Source organism: Trichoplax adhaerens, genomic scaffold (assembly GCF_000150275.1).
Source record: "Trichoplax adhaerens TRIADscaffold_13 genomic scaffold, whole genome shotgun sequence".
Lineage (NCBI taxonomy): Eukaryota > Metazoa > Placozoa > Uniplacotomia > Trichoplacea > Trichoplacidae > Trichoplax > Trichoplax adhaerens.
Genome location: NW_002060955.1, coordinates 387,193 through 402,290, shown reverse-complemented (window position 1 = coordinate 402,290; position 15,098 = coordinate 387,193). Strand labels below are relative to the sequence as shown.

Sequence of the window (15,098 nt, the reverse complement as noted above, 5' to 3'; positions counted from 1 at the left end):
TCCCATTTAAACAACCATCAATTAAGAATTTGATGCATTATACAATTTAGATTTGGATGTCAACTAACACTATAGTCTTAAAATAACGACGGAACTCATCAATAATCTACTATTGATGATGACTAAAGAATAAGAATAGCGTAGAATAATATTCAAAATGTGGATAAGGATAAAATGAAATCAATATACATTCAATGGAATAAAGAGATTAATAAATTAAGAGTAAAATAGCTAAAACAACTAAATACACAACATCATCACTAAATTGTACTGATGATACAAGAAATAATCTCATTCATCATGAAGAAAAACTTGTCTTACAGAGTGGAAAATTGAAAAGGTGGAGAAAAATAATGATACATGAAATAATCTCATAAATTATGAAGAAAAGCTTGTCTTGCTGAGTGGATTAGTTGAAAAGACAGGAAAAATGGATGATGCAAGAAATAATCTCATTGATTACGAATAAAAGCTTGTCTTATGGAGAGGATTAGTTGAAAAGATGGAGAAAATAGATCATGCAAAAAACAATCTCCCGAATGAAAGCTTGTCTTACTGAGTAAACTAGATGGACATACAAGAAATAATCGGACTAATCACGAATAAAAGTTTGTCTTACAGAGTAGACTAGGTGGATATACAAGAAATAATCCCATTAATCACGAATAAAAGCTTGTCTTATTAAGTAAACTAGATGGACATACAAGAAATAATCTCATTTATCACGAATAAAAGACTGTCCTACTAAGTTACTAAGTAGATTAGATGGACGTACAAGAAATAATCTCATTAATTACGAATAAAAGCTTGTCTTACTGGGTGGACTAATTGAAAATACGGAGAAACTTAATTTAGTCGTATTGACAAACACTTTCGTTTACTATTAGAATAATAAATTTGTATTGATAGCGATTTTAGAATAGTTTAAAGAATTGGATCGAAAATTATTTGTATAGGCAAGTGGGAGGATAAAGAAGGCATATGGAAATGATGGCCAAAGCTTAAACACGAATAAAACAAAACCATAAAATCTAAACAATTACTTCCTTCTCTTACCTCGACTTACTTTCTATCATTCATGTATTAGGATTGCTTAATAATTGTTAGAATTGATGATGAGTTTATTCTATTTGTGTTGAAAGATATGTTTAATGATCAGTAAGGATCTATAACATCGCCATTACGATAATAAATCAAGCCACAACATGGTATTAGCTGTCGATATAGTATTGCAATAAGTTAACTGCAGCGAGATAGAGGATAATTCCATATGGAAGAGCTTTTTTCAACTGTTTATAAAGTAAATTGTCATTGTTATCCTTTCTCAATAACTTAAGCAGTAACATAGGATCAATTTTGGGAAAACTTTGCATTATGGAAGATTTAGTTAATCTCCCTTAAGATTGCAGGATACCACTGTTTAATCGTCAAAGTTGTCGATGTTAATCGCCGTTATGTCTTCATTTCTGATGATATAATTTTATCATTATTTAGTGTAGAAGACAATCATTTCGCTTACCTTAAAATGTGATGGTACTCTTCTGTTCTAGAATTAACCCTATCGATTTAGATAGCCATTAAAATGGAGATGAATTAGTTCAATAACAAGTGATTCTATCGTGATCGTTGAAAAGAGTGATTGATTTCGTCAAACTTTCTATTTTTATACTGGAAGCAATAAAGTTATGAGCAACGAAACTATCCTAATTGATAATTATTGATAGAATTTGCGGTAATATATTTATGGATCATTGTGGAAATGGAGAGTTATCCACTCATAGGATGTGATTGATTTACCTATGATTTAGTCCATTAAATGGGGAAAACCTGAGAGCCAATGATTTAAGGAGTCCATGAATGATCAGTTCTGATCATTCTTAATTCCAGTGATTACTCAACTTGAATAAATTCACTTTCAAAAACGATGTATCCTATTATAAGAAATTCTATCATAAGCAAGAATTTCTTATGAAGTATGGTGCAACATAATGCGATCAATAGCAACGACAATAATAAACATCCCCTAGAATAGCAACCAAGGCATCAAAAGTTGCTTTAGCATCAATGCGTGATTTGTACTTTTACAATGATTAAGTAAACAAATCTTGCTAACTCCTTGTTGACAAATTGACATTGTTAACATAAATCTTGATGGAGATGAATAGAATGATGGTTATTTCATTCTGGATAACAATGAATAATCATCAAGATATTTTTATTCTCTTAAATTCAAGACTTGACAATTAGATCAAAATAAAAACAATAACTTATTCTTTCATCTAAGATTATCGAATAGTTGGATTCGAGTTGATGTTCCGGATGACAAGGTTGTTTCTTTTACCCCCTAGCTAGCTTTATCCTTCCTCTATTATAAGATTAGCAGCGTGTGATTATCCATTGACTGCAGCATGAACGCTACCCGTAGTCTTGGATTGGTTGTCCATTTTATACCTTGATTAAAGTGAATAAGGGAAGTAGAAATCTTGGAAATGAATACTTGGATAACACGTTTATGATTGCCTTGATTGACTTACTTCAAAAATTTGAATTGTAACTAAGCTGTCTAATGAAATCAATAAGGAAGTCTTAATTGGTCTTTTCTTCTCCAGTTTGTATGCCTTACAAAGTGCGTCGATAGGCCACTTATGCCAATGCTAATGTGATCGAATTTGATGGAAAGAGTAGACAACACGTAGAAAATTTACAAAGTTTCCATTTTTGTTCTACTTTCTGCTGTAATAGGAAGGAGATACCTATAATCCATGCTCAGCAACATGCCTTCATCTATAGCTTAAACTGAATATAATGAATTACCGTAGGAGATTGGGATATTTTATTGAATTTCACATTTCTGTACAGATATCCTACGGATTCTATGGTTGCAGAAGGCCATTTCAATGACAATGATTATTCCGCCGAGATAGCTATTGTTAAAAACGGGATAAAACGGACATGTTGGCTCTAATTATGAGTTGAAATATACTAATAACATTGGGCTCGACATTAAATATTTTTACTTCTACTTTAATGGCAAACTTTCATTCCAACACATAGTTCAATAGCATCAAAGGGTGCGTAAATAGTGACGATTCTATACTTTCTTGATTGGGCCATTAAGAACAAGCAAAGGTGTATCTTAGAACATAGATTGATTGCAAATCATCATTTAACTTACAAAACTATTCGCAGAGTAGAAAGTCAACACTTCTAGTAAAATAAATGTCTTAGAACCGATTTTAAAATCAATAACATCATCAGTCTACTAATTATGTAGCTCTATCACTCTTTATTTTTCAAGGTTCATCAATATACTCGTAGTCTGAATACCATTAAAATAGTTACGGCTGTTTGTGTGGTAACTTTCGTCTGGTATAAGTTTCTATTTTGGCTCAATTAATTACTAAAGGATTAAATGGAGTGATAATTTGATCTCTATTAATTTACTTCTGCACGAAACGTTTTAGAATATCTAATGGCTATTAATGAAGCCATTCTAAGTCTCAAGCACTTTACCGGAGGCTTAATAAAAGGATTTAGTACAGAAGTGTTTAATGGATCTTCCTCCTTCATCAATACTAGCAACTGATGATTTTTCAAACTTCTTGCCTGAAGATTGAGTGAGAATTTACCGTGAAATTATTCTTAGTTTTATCCACTAAAGAGGAGGGTTTAATAAAAGGATTGAGTATAAAATTGTATAATCAATACTCATCTGTTAGTACTAGTAACTGATGATTTTCAAGCTTTTTACATGAGTATTGGCTTAGGATTGACCAATTTACTGAGTATAGAATTGCAATAATTTTGCCGGCAGTTCGGCAATTTAGTGAGTATAATGAATTGCTTACTATCATTCGACAGAAACTTTATGCTGTATTTAACTATGCTAATAACATTAAGAGGAAGTCAGTATTTGCGTTTGCTGCATATAAATTTCCAGGCGGATTTCCTGCCTTGAAATCGTTAAGAATTGCACTCAAGATTACGTTACATACTGTAAGAAATATGCCGCTAGCTAAACTGTCAAATATTGGTAGGTTACCAAGATCGTGGAATATGGAAATTTAGGTACAACCTAAAGAAGAAAAATTAACGATATCCTAAACAATATCTCTGGCTTGTAGCATTAACTAAGATGAGGAAGTAAATACGCAGATATTAGCGTAACTATTGTAGTATCAAATTTAAATATGTAGTAATTATGCACATAGTACAATATTTTCATGCGGTTTATTTGCTGATGCTCGAGTTCACCTATTAAAGAAGTCTCATAGCAATTAATTATTTGATGCCTACACTAAGCTGACCTGTGTGCGCTATCGCATTCAAGTCAGAGTAAAACCAACATTAGTCAAATAACTAGTCTACAACAGTAAAATTAGTGCATACCAATTAAATTTAAAAATTTTAGAACAGCTTAACCTTACGAATTAGATATAACAAATACACGTTACACTTTCTATACTATCGACAAGCTGTGAAAATCAGTATCATTTATTGTCATACCATGCACACAATGAAAATAAAATCCTTTGACCGTAATGACAGATTCACAACTTTGTGCGGTAAGGCCACAAATTAATTAGGAGCAAACACTCATACCGTGCGTAATCAATCAACGTAGAGGAATTTGCATTATAGAAGTCAATTAATGAAGTTCCCATTTTAAAGGAGTCGGCCTTTGTATCCACCATCTATAAGAGAGTCATGTTAAAAAAGTAATGTACGTTTTCAGGTGACTAACTATCAGCTGATTCAGCAGTTGTCATAAAAAAATTGCCTACTGATCGTTTTCATTTAGTAACGTTAATTTTTAAGCAAAAAGCTTATACAAAAGAGAATTACAACTTTCATTTCGTAATATAGAATTATATTATTCGCTTCGATTTATACGTGCCCAATAAAGATTAAGATATCAGTCACTATAGTTGTCATATACACACATACATCTATAAAAAATCTAAGTTTTGTCATGTAGAATTACTGATGAAAGTAGATCTATAAAGAAACATATTTCAAGAAACTTACGTAAATGATACAGTACGCTGATTCTAAAAATCACTATTGAAATATTTGACATAGTATCAGAAACGCTCACAAAATATCCATCCTTAATTTTCTTTCGATGTACCATTAAAACTCTATTATTACTATAGGTATAGATTCAGTTTACAAGGGTAGTTTTGAATCAAAGCCTAACGTTTCCCCAGCTTGGCTTCTATACTGTTATTTTCATGCTTCATTTGTTTATAATCTTGCGTTATTTGTTCCAAACTTGCTACCGTATTATCCTGAGATATGGCTTCAATCTAATCGTAATAAGATAAGATAAAGTCCATAACTACAGATTCTAAGATCTGATCTACATGTATATTGAATATTTTATACCGTATAAGATCTTTTCAATACCAATAAATCAACATACCTGGTCTTCTAAATCCCTTATTTCTCTTGAAATAACTCCAGTCTCTTCAATTATAGTAGTTAATGTGCTAAAATTCTACGGCGATGAAATTTAAGTAACATGGTTACAACTACAGTACCGCTGGGAGATGTGCTAATCTAGATATCAAACCTCATGAATTGTTGCTAGTTGTTTGTATGCCATTTTTCCTGCTCCATCTTTTTTGGCATTCTTTGAGATTAAAAATTACTCATTAAACAATTTTAATTCATCGATCTTACTTTCGATTACATAAGTTAATTCATAAATTAAAATCTAACTTTAAATATCAGCTCATCTGTAACGGCAAAAGTTCTTTCCAATTTCCCATTTAATAAATTGATTTCTCTTTGAATAGATTTTGTATCTTCAATAATCTTAAAATATTTAAACAAGTCAATGACTGGCCTGTGCTAGCATGTTTGGTAAATAAATTAGTATTAGCAATTCTTGATTCATCTCTATCACTTCCTACTTTTGAGATGTCGTCCTTCTGCTTTTTGATATTACCGACAATTTCCATGATACGGCGTGTATAAGAAGACCGATTGACATCTTTATTCAGTCGCTTGTATTCGCTCATCTAAAGGTGTATAAGCATGTTACTGAAGATGCTACTTTGTATTCCAAACGTAAGTACAATAAACGTTTGCTTTTATTGCAATGGAAGACATACCAGCTGTTTGTAAACTTCGTCTTTAACTTTAGCTTCTTCAGCCATTTCTTTCATTTTTTTGCGATATATTTTCAGGTCTTCTAATTTTTGCTGTGTTTCAGACTGAACAGTAATAAAAGATAAGGTTACCCTCATATTAAACAAGCGACATTTGGAAAGTATACTAATACCATTTCTTTGTTCATGAGTGCGCTCTTTAATGTCCTGTACTCTTCAATAAGTGGTACTCTATGCTGTTCCCACTGCTCCGTTAGTTTTATTAATCGCTGGGAGCTGTTGGCTATCATTTTCTAAATTTTATTAGGAAATGGATAAATGCCGTTTCATTAGAGGTCAGCTTAGGTACAGCCAAGGTTGACATGTAATTTCAAGAATACTGTAGCGATCAGTACCTTTAAAATGGCCATATTTTTATCTGCTTCTGGCAATAAATCGATTGTTTTCTTTTTAATGTTATAAATTTCTTGGTGCGTTGTAATTTCCCCACTTATATTTTCAATAGTCTCATCGGTCTATCGATTTGTAGCAATAAGATATCATAAAATTGGAAATTAATTATCAGTACCTTGGTGATAATTTAGTGAGGCAATTTGTGAAGAAATCTACTTTAACAAAATACGAGCCAAGCAGACCTTTAAAATATTGTTTGCAATATTCTTTGATCCTTCCTCCAAAGATTTTATCTTAAATCTTAATTCTTCCAGCTGAGTTTTCAAAGAGTTTACCTCTTCTTCACGTTGTTGTTGTTGCTATATAATAAATAGTGCTATTTAAAATTGTTTTCATTAATGCAAGATTTTAAAGTACAAGGTGTTTAAGCTTACAGTTTCGATGGATGTTGTGCCAATGTCAGTTCTTGTAGCACCAACTTGTGATGCTGCATTTTCTGTGTCCTGCAGTGGAAATAACAAGATAGTATCTTAAAAAAGTTTTTGTCTTACGTAAGATTATTACTGATTGCCTAATTGCGGCGAAATTTGAAAATAGTTTGAAGTCTCCATCTCACTAACCTTCGCAAATAGAAGCTTTTCAGAACGAGTGAATCGGGATCCCTTTGCAGTAGACTCGGCTATCTTATCTGAAGCAAATGAACAATATTTCAACTCATGTTCAAACATCAAGTCATGATTTCAATGGTTATTCACAATACTTTGATATGATATCTATCCGCCAATGGCGAACGTTGGCTGACTTACCGCTAAATACTTCAATAACTTTTGATAGATCATTACCAGATACGCGATTGCCGGTCGATATGTTGGTCTTGTCCATACCTGTACGCAACCGATCTGCTATTAATTTCTTTATTTTTTCATGAAGAATTTCAGTTGACTGTAATGAACGATATTTTAAGAAGCGGTGAATGGGCTTGATAACAAAACTGTATTATGATAGTATTGCAACATTGAATTAATACATTGTCAGGATCGTTTTTAAAATTCTTTTCGGCTAAAATATCCATTTCTGACTCTGCAGCTAAATCAGCTGCATTTGTTGCTAGCAAAGAAGCCGGAATATCTCGACGACGTAGAGGTTGTTCAGTAACGTAGGGTAGAACCTCTTGGTAAAATTTTTTGGTTTCTGTTGAGAGATTAATGAATGTTTATCAATTCTACTTTACGAAAGACAAGATTTTGATTTTGATTTTATGTGAACAAGGTCAATTAAATATTTGAAATATTTCTAATTAAGAATCCTGAATGTATCTATTCTCTTTGTGTGGTACTAACTAGCACAAAGCATATCAATGAAACGTTCATTTACCAGATGGAATATCCACCGTTACATCTCCAACGCCTTCCGGAGCAATAACAGGCCAATTATGGAATACGCAACTATCTTGATTGCCCTACAAATAACATTGATCAGACATCAAGGCATTACCACAGTATTAGCCGTTGACTATAACTAGGGCAAGTAAGATTGATCTATTGCTTGTGATTACTCACTTCTCGCATCCAATGATTTTGCGATTGGCTATACCATCGAGCGCCATGAGTTTTGCAGTGTGATGCCAACCAAGGCAAAGATAAACTAGCTTCAATCTTGGAAGCAATTTCATGCGTTATAAATGACGTTCCTCCTTGATTGCCATCATCCGCTGCACTAGTCACTTTAGGTAATTTCTCAACGAGGAACATGAATAATCTTCTGACGTCGGCATCATTAGGATACAATAAGGTTTGGTATCCGATATCACTTCGATAGCCAAGTTCCTAAACAATAATATTACGCTTGAGATCACTGTTTGGTCTTTCGCGAAGAGATACGACTAGTAGAGTAGTGTACGATAAAATGAGCAATTCAACACCATACCTGACAAGTTTGAGCTATACTGGATGCCAAGCGAAATCTTGCTGACATGTTTGACGGCAATTTTAACTGTAAGTAGTCATCACTATTACGGATAACCCTTAGACAACGAACAACGGCATGCACGATCATATCCGTATTGAATTGTTTCAATGATTGGACATCGTCTTCCAGATCACTACAGAATATCAACAGAAGAAGAGATCCATTGAAGCCTGATGACAAACCGTGGCTGATCAATTTAGATCAATCTCTTTATCATCATCCTCTACGATTCTTTATCGCTGCAATCATTCATGATCAACATGATCTTGTTGATCAGTCATCGACTGTTCATAACAACAAACACATTGAGATTGTTGGCAAACTCTTGTTGATCAAGTACATGATGATTGATTATCACCAACGATTCATTGTCGATGAAATAGTGATCAACATGAGCTTGGCATAACTCCTCTTCTACTGTCAATAACGCTTTATCCTTATCATCTATACTTACCATCCAATTTGACTGAGGGTATGGAGGATGATATTGTCGACTTCTTCCATTTTTGGCTAATTTTCAAGGTAAAAAACAAGAGCAGAAGGCAATAATGTTGCAATTACTACCATGGGATTGCAGCAGTTGGACGAGAAGGCGTTGATGTCGAGGTGGTTGCAATGGTAGCAAAGGCTTCAGCTTTGACGACGACTCGACAGAAGTCGTTGGGTACTGTACCGTGTAGCACTGTCCAGTAGGGCTATAGTGTCCCATACCATACCATTGTCGTAAGGTGATTGACTAGATTGGCTTTCATAAGAGATTTTGTGGCTAAGATACCAAGGACTAGGAAAGAAAAGATCGTACAGTACATTTTAGACGAACTTCTCTTTTGCTGTACTGTACACTGTAGACTGTAGACTGTACAAGTCTCTGGTGTTTAAGCATGCGCGGTAGCGTCCTGTATCCGGACAGCACGGACAATCTGCGATGATCCATTTGTTCATACTGTACTCTACTTTGCAATGATACTGACTAGTGTTTGTATAGGTGGTAGAGCAGTGTTCTGCACAGTACACTCTTCGATCGTTAGAACTGTAGCCGAACGACATTTTGAATCAAATTGGCTGATGCAGTACTGAACCACCGCGGACTGGACTGGACCGTTGCGGACCGGACTGGACTGGACCACCAATGATTAGGCTAGCGGACTTCTTTGGTCACCCTAGTATATAGGTGACACTTCACTACGCTTCAATCTCAAGCTTCAACCTTGCCAAGATGACTTTTCAATTTTCGGCCGCCACTACAGGTAAGAAAATCAAGATGGAAGAGAGGAAAGGGATGAAAAATTGTCAGTTAAAATGCAATATAGAGAGTAAGAACTTTACAAAAATAGTCAGTGAAAATGCAATATAGAGCGTAATAACTTTACAAAAATTGTCAGTGAAAATGCAATATAGAGAGTAAGAACTTTACAAAAATTGTCAGTTAAATGCAATATAGAGAGTAAGAACTTTACAAAAATTGTCAGTGAAAATGCAAAATACAATGCAACAAATGCAATTTAGAGAGTAAGAACTTTACAAAAATTGTCAGTGAAAATGCAAAATACAATGCAATAAATGCAATTTAGAGAGTAAGAACTTTACAAAAATTGTCAGTGAAAATGCAAAATACAATGCAATAAATGCAATTTAGAGAGTAAGAACTTTACAAAAATTGTCAGTGAAAATGCAAAATACAATGCAATAAATGCAATATAGAGAGTAAGAACTTTACAAAAATTGTCAGTTAAATGCAATATACAGAGTAATAACTTTACAAAAATAGTCAGTGAAAATGCAATATAGAGAGTAATAACTTTACAAAAATTGTCAGTAAAAATGCAATATACAGAGTAAGAACTTTACAAAAATTGTCAGTTAAATGCAATATACAGAGTAAGAACTTTACAAAAATTGTCAGTGAAAATGCAAAATACAATGCAATAAATGCAATATACAGAGTAAGAACTTTACAAAAATTGTCAGTTAAATGCAATATACAGAGTAACAACTTTACAAAAATAGTCAGTGAAAATGCAATATACAGAGTAATAACTTTACAAAAATTGTCAGTAAAAATGCAATATACAGAGTAAGAACTTTACAAAAATTGTCAGTTAAATGCAATATACAGAGTAAGAACTTTAGACTAGGTTATGCTTAATCCTAACCAAGGATAGAGAAGGATTTGTACAAATCAATTAGCGGAGATGGAATGACTATTGACCAGTCATACTCCAGTAGTGTAGCATACGTACTTGATTTGCAACCAAAATGGTCAAGCATGAATGTACCTACAAGACATGGCTAGTCTCTATTTTGCTCTGCTCGTTGTTTGAAATATTGGATTGATTTTTAATGCTTATTTTACAATAGCAGCAAGTGCACCAACCACCAGCTTTACATTTGGAAGCCAACAGAATCAACCTACAACATCGGCGACGGGTTTTACATTTGCAAATCAAGCAGCACCATCGACAAGCGGTTTATCCTTTGGAAACCAAGCTAATCAACCAGCAAGTGCCGCAACTGGCTTTGCATTTGGAAGTCAGCCTAATCAGCCTGCAACATCAACGACTGGCTTTTCATTGGGAGGGCTAACAACTCAACCAGTCAGCAATGCCACAAACTCAGGCTTTACTTTGACTAATGCACAAAATCAACCGACAACAAGTATACCTGCAAGCGGTTTCACTTTTGGATCCAATCAACCGCCATCGACATCGACCAACTTACTACAACAGGGCATGAATCCCTTAAACGCGGCCAAACCAACCTCTACCTTGTCCATTGGTGGTAGTCTAACAACGCTTTCCTTGCCTACAACAGCATCAACTTTATCCGCTACTGGCGGGACTGCTGTAAGTTCAACATGACAATTGATAGACAATATTTTCCAATTTGTGCATATCTCATAGTAGCTAAGCCAACTAGAATACGTGCGTTCACTTGGACAGTGTACATGGTTATGGTGTTGGTATAACTTTTCAAGGCACCATGATAGTATTGTACCGATGGCAGTCGATGTTTAGTTTATGGGACATCATTTTCGATAGTCCACTTTCCAGCTTGATGGGTGCTTTCATTGAGTTGAGAGAGAGAGTAGAAATGAGCAAGTTGCTTTGCTAATACAGTACCTTTATACAGTATGTACAGGCTTATTGACTTGCACTTGCAGAATTAGGTCCCAGTCACAAACCTTTCAATTCTTGGTGATACATGCATTGTGGTGGCTACAAGTGCCTAATGATACAATCATAGTAGACAAAATGCTTGAGTAATAACCATGTTATACACACTGCCAAAGCCAGTAGCGAAATACGAGTTGGTAGATGTTTCTCTTAGTAAAATTTTTACCGCTCATGCGATGCCATGACAACAATCCCTAGCCCTTCATTTAACTGTATATTTATACATCTTGTATGATGAGATTATGAGTATTTACAATCATCTGAAGAGACTGGATTTGCCCTTGCTGTAATGATACTACGTATACATGATTACAACCTGAATAGCCTTTTACTGTAGTGTGACTTCTGTCTACCAAGCTTATAGTCGTAGCACTGTACCTGCGAATTTACCACTTAAAGTATCGAAATCATTTTTCTGTTCTAGTTAAATGCACCAACAACAATCACTACCAGTTCTCTCCCTGGTCTCGGCACGACAGCTTCAACGGGTTTTGGCCTCGGAACGTCAAACAGTCTTGCTGGCCTTGGTAACCAGATAGCTGGCACCACTGGAGCCAATTTAAACTTGACTACTAATAACACGAATGTAGCAGTTTCGAAACCTGCAACGAGTGATCCATCCTTCTTGGTAATGGGAGGTACTGGCTTGCATAAGCAGAACTCTTCAGGTAGTGTTTACAGTTCAAATTTTTAGTCATGTTTTATGCATTTCATTAGCTCCAAATTGCATGTCATATCAGCTACTGTGAAAGAAATGTCTACATTACATGGAATGATGCATGGCTATTGAAGAGTTAATATCTAGATTCTATATCTAAAAATTTAAATTATATTTTATTGTTTTAGGGACAAGCTCTGGCAGGTAAATTTTTCAACTCTATTTCTGTAATAATTCATTACGTTAAGACTAGTAGGAGCTGCAGATGCTCTTTCACTATTTAAATACGCTGATTACTTATCCCTGTAATCAAATTATGCATTGCGTATGATGCTCAACTAGTTCTGTAAAAGATGTGAAAGACTCCTACTTGTTAGACGAAGTTAGTCCGATCGTGAATGCATACACGTAAGTTCGACTAGCCTTCAGACCGTATAATCAGGATGTAGTATGAATGCAAACTATTATGCTCAAACAATCATCAAAAATTAATGACAAGCCCTATTAAACTGCGATTGACAGGCAAGAAGTAAAGAAACAGAAAAAGTTTAGAGATGAAATCAATCAGATGTCACTAGAAGCAATTGAGAAGACAAGAGAGGAAATATCACGGTTAAACCAGGTAATCCTTTAAGAATAAGTGATGGCTTAGATTATTATTACATCAGCAGTATGTATAGTATTTTAATCTTTTCTCTTACGATAACTCAGTGAAACAGGTAGACTTGATTTTGATGACTCCAATATTCGTTAAGCTGTGACATTTATTGTTCTAGATTGCTGGTCGTTTAAGTAATGCTACGCAAAGAGATTCAACAGTGATTGGTAAATTGAGCGCGGCTACGCAGCAGGTTTGTAATGATTTATTAATGAATAAAGGAGCGGCTTTTAAATAGAACTCCTTGATACTTTTCCATGTTGACTACGTATGAATATAACAGCTTCGCTATAATTGAATGAAGGAATTAAGAAATACGGAAATTATCCAAAAATGCATAGACGGTCCTTCCAATTACCAAAATCAAGAAACTAATGCGTAAGAGCAATGACTGTAATATCATTATTGTATGATACTGTAGATTTATATCACTATGAAAAGAAATTTTATTTTTAAGCAGTGTCTACTGTCGTGAATGACAAATTGATGGTCTTGCCTTATAATTTTGTAAAATTATTTTCAACAGGTACTTTATGCGTATGTTGCAGCACTTTGAAGAGAGTATGAATTTATTTCAAGGGCAAATTGAAGAGATCGAAAGTCTATTGGCATCGACAAATCAAAATTCCGATTCTACCTATGGTAATTAAGCTTTTTTATATAATATGGATGCTATTTGACTCTAATATTGTGATGTCGCTTTGAAAATATTTCTTTATCGGTGATGGCGAATTAATGTCTAGATCAAATTTTTGTTTTAAAATAGCTCCTGATTACTTTAAGGACATGCACGACGTAATGATTTCCCTAGCCGTCCAGTTGCAGGACATTCACTCAGTTGTTAAGGTATTTCGTGCAGGATAATTTGTCGGTAACTGCAGTGATTATTAGTTATATTATATGATGTATGTAACGACAACGAGTTGTTAACTATCATTAGAGCCAACGCGAGCAGTATATTAAGTATCGTCGAATCTATTTTAAAGAAAAACATCCGGAACGAATTTTTGAAGATAAAAAGAAAAAGCGTAAATATTCAATTTGAGACTTCTTGCCAATTGTAACGTGATTTCTTTAAGGTTGCACTGTTTTTATAACTAGAGAGATATCTTGATAAGCCAAAGATTGGATCTAATCATAATCATACTGAGATTTTGAGAAGCGCCGGCGAGAATCCGTATTTAGGTATTACTCGATTTTCTTGGAGTTCATATACTTTATTACGCATATTGTTACCTCGTCCGAATTAATTTGGAGATTATAAAATGATCTTTAATCCGGTACTATAGCCTCACGTATAGCAAATGGAAAGGCGGCAACCAACGTTGGGTACCTAAACAACGTAGTCTTTAACATGGCAAACAGTCAATTAGCCGCTTTAGCAGGATTAGGCAATGTGAATAATCTTGGTACTACAGCAAACCAGGCAAATCTATTTACCAATTTTGGAAATAATTTCAACGCTGCGGGCATTCAGCCTGCGGGTAGCACGTCAGCGAATAATGCATTGAGCTTTGGAAACCAGCAACCGCTAGGCAATACTCTATCTTTGGGGTCTAATCCCGTTCCTCAGCAGAACGTTACTGTAAATTCGAGCGGTTTGTTGTTCGGTGGAAATGTAGCAGGTACAGGTATAGCTTCAGCACCTTTTCAGTTGCAAAATCCTCCGCTTGGCCGAAAATCTAGAAAGAAATAAGGCTGCTTCATAGATTGCTATAAAATTGTTGATAATTATTACTTAACTCATGCGATTAGCGACAGCCGTTGCTAATACAAAGTTATCCAGCCTAATTTATAGTAAATAATTAGTCTTAATTGCATCCTACTGTAATATTAGCCAAAATACAGCCATATCTACAAGTACGGTAATATGGTAGTGCTTTTTCATAAAAAATACTATTCGACAATTTATAACTGCAAATGAAATCTGCATACATTGTGCAGTAATCATAACTTTCCAGATTTTATATTGTGTATAAACTTATCTAAGGTATACATACGTATGGCATAGACTACTATAATAAGTCAGCATGGATGTTTATCCATCCTTAATTTCGAATGGTATACGTATGTACTGTATGTTTATATTTTATAACTGAGCGCTTGCTATTGACAATTCGGTCCGGACGTAT

At 34.4% G+C, this 15,098-nt stretch overlaps 2 protein-coding genes across 2 annotated transcripts; one reads left to right on the top strand and one right to left on the bottom strand.

Moving 5' to 3' along the window:
* Positions 1 to 5,195: 5,195 nt before the first annotated feature.
* On the bottom strand, positions 5,196 to 8,981 carry TRIADDRAFT_30331 (uncharacterized protein; the record flags this gene model as incomplete). The annotated part of the gene is made up of 17 exons (XM_002115961.1): positions 5,196 to 5,309; positions 5,426 to 5,500; positions 5,576 to 5,635; positions 5,725 to 5,820; positions 5,919 to 6,026; positions 6,120 to 6,221; positions 6,290 to 6,409; positions 6,512 to 6,631; positions 6,752 to 6,868; positions 6,944 to 7,012; positions 7,130 to 7,183; positions 7,302 to 7,451; positions 7,537 to 7,700; positions 7,884 to 7,968; positions 8,069 to 8,335; positions 8,436 to 8,610; positions 8,932 to 8,981. The coding sequence occupies 17 exons, from the start codon at positions 8,979 to 8,981 to the stop codon at positions 5,196 to 5,198; spliced, it is 1,926 nt and encodes a 641-aa protein (XP_002115997.1).
* Positions 8,982 to 9,693: 712 nt separating this feature from the next.
* TRIADDRAFT_59982 (uncharacterized protein) lies at positions 9,694 to 14,662 on the top strand (the record flags this gene model as incomplete). The annotated part of the gene is made up of 10 exons (XM_002116043.1): positions 9,694 to 9,724; positions 10,836 to 11,320; positions 12,075 to 12,318; positions 12,497 to 12,512; positions 12,831 to 12,930; positions 13,085 to 13,159; positions 13,271 to 13,344; positions 13,493 to 13,608; positions 14,068 to 14,151; positions 14,256 to 14,662. 10 exons carry the CDS (start codon positions 9,694 to 9,696, stop codon positions 14,660 to 14,662), a joined length of 1,632 nt encoding a protein of 543 aa, XP_002116079.1.
* Between the last annotated feature and the right edge of the window lie 436 nt (positions 14,663 to 15,098).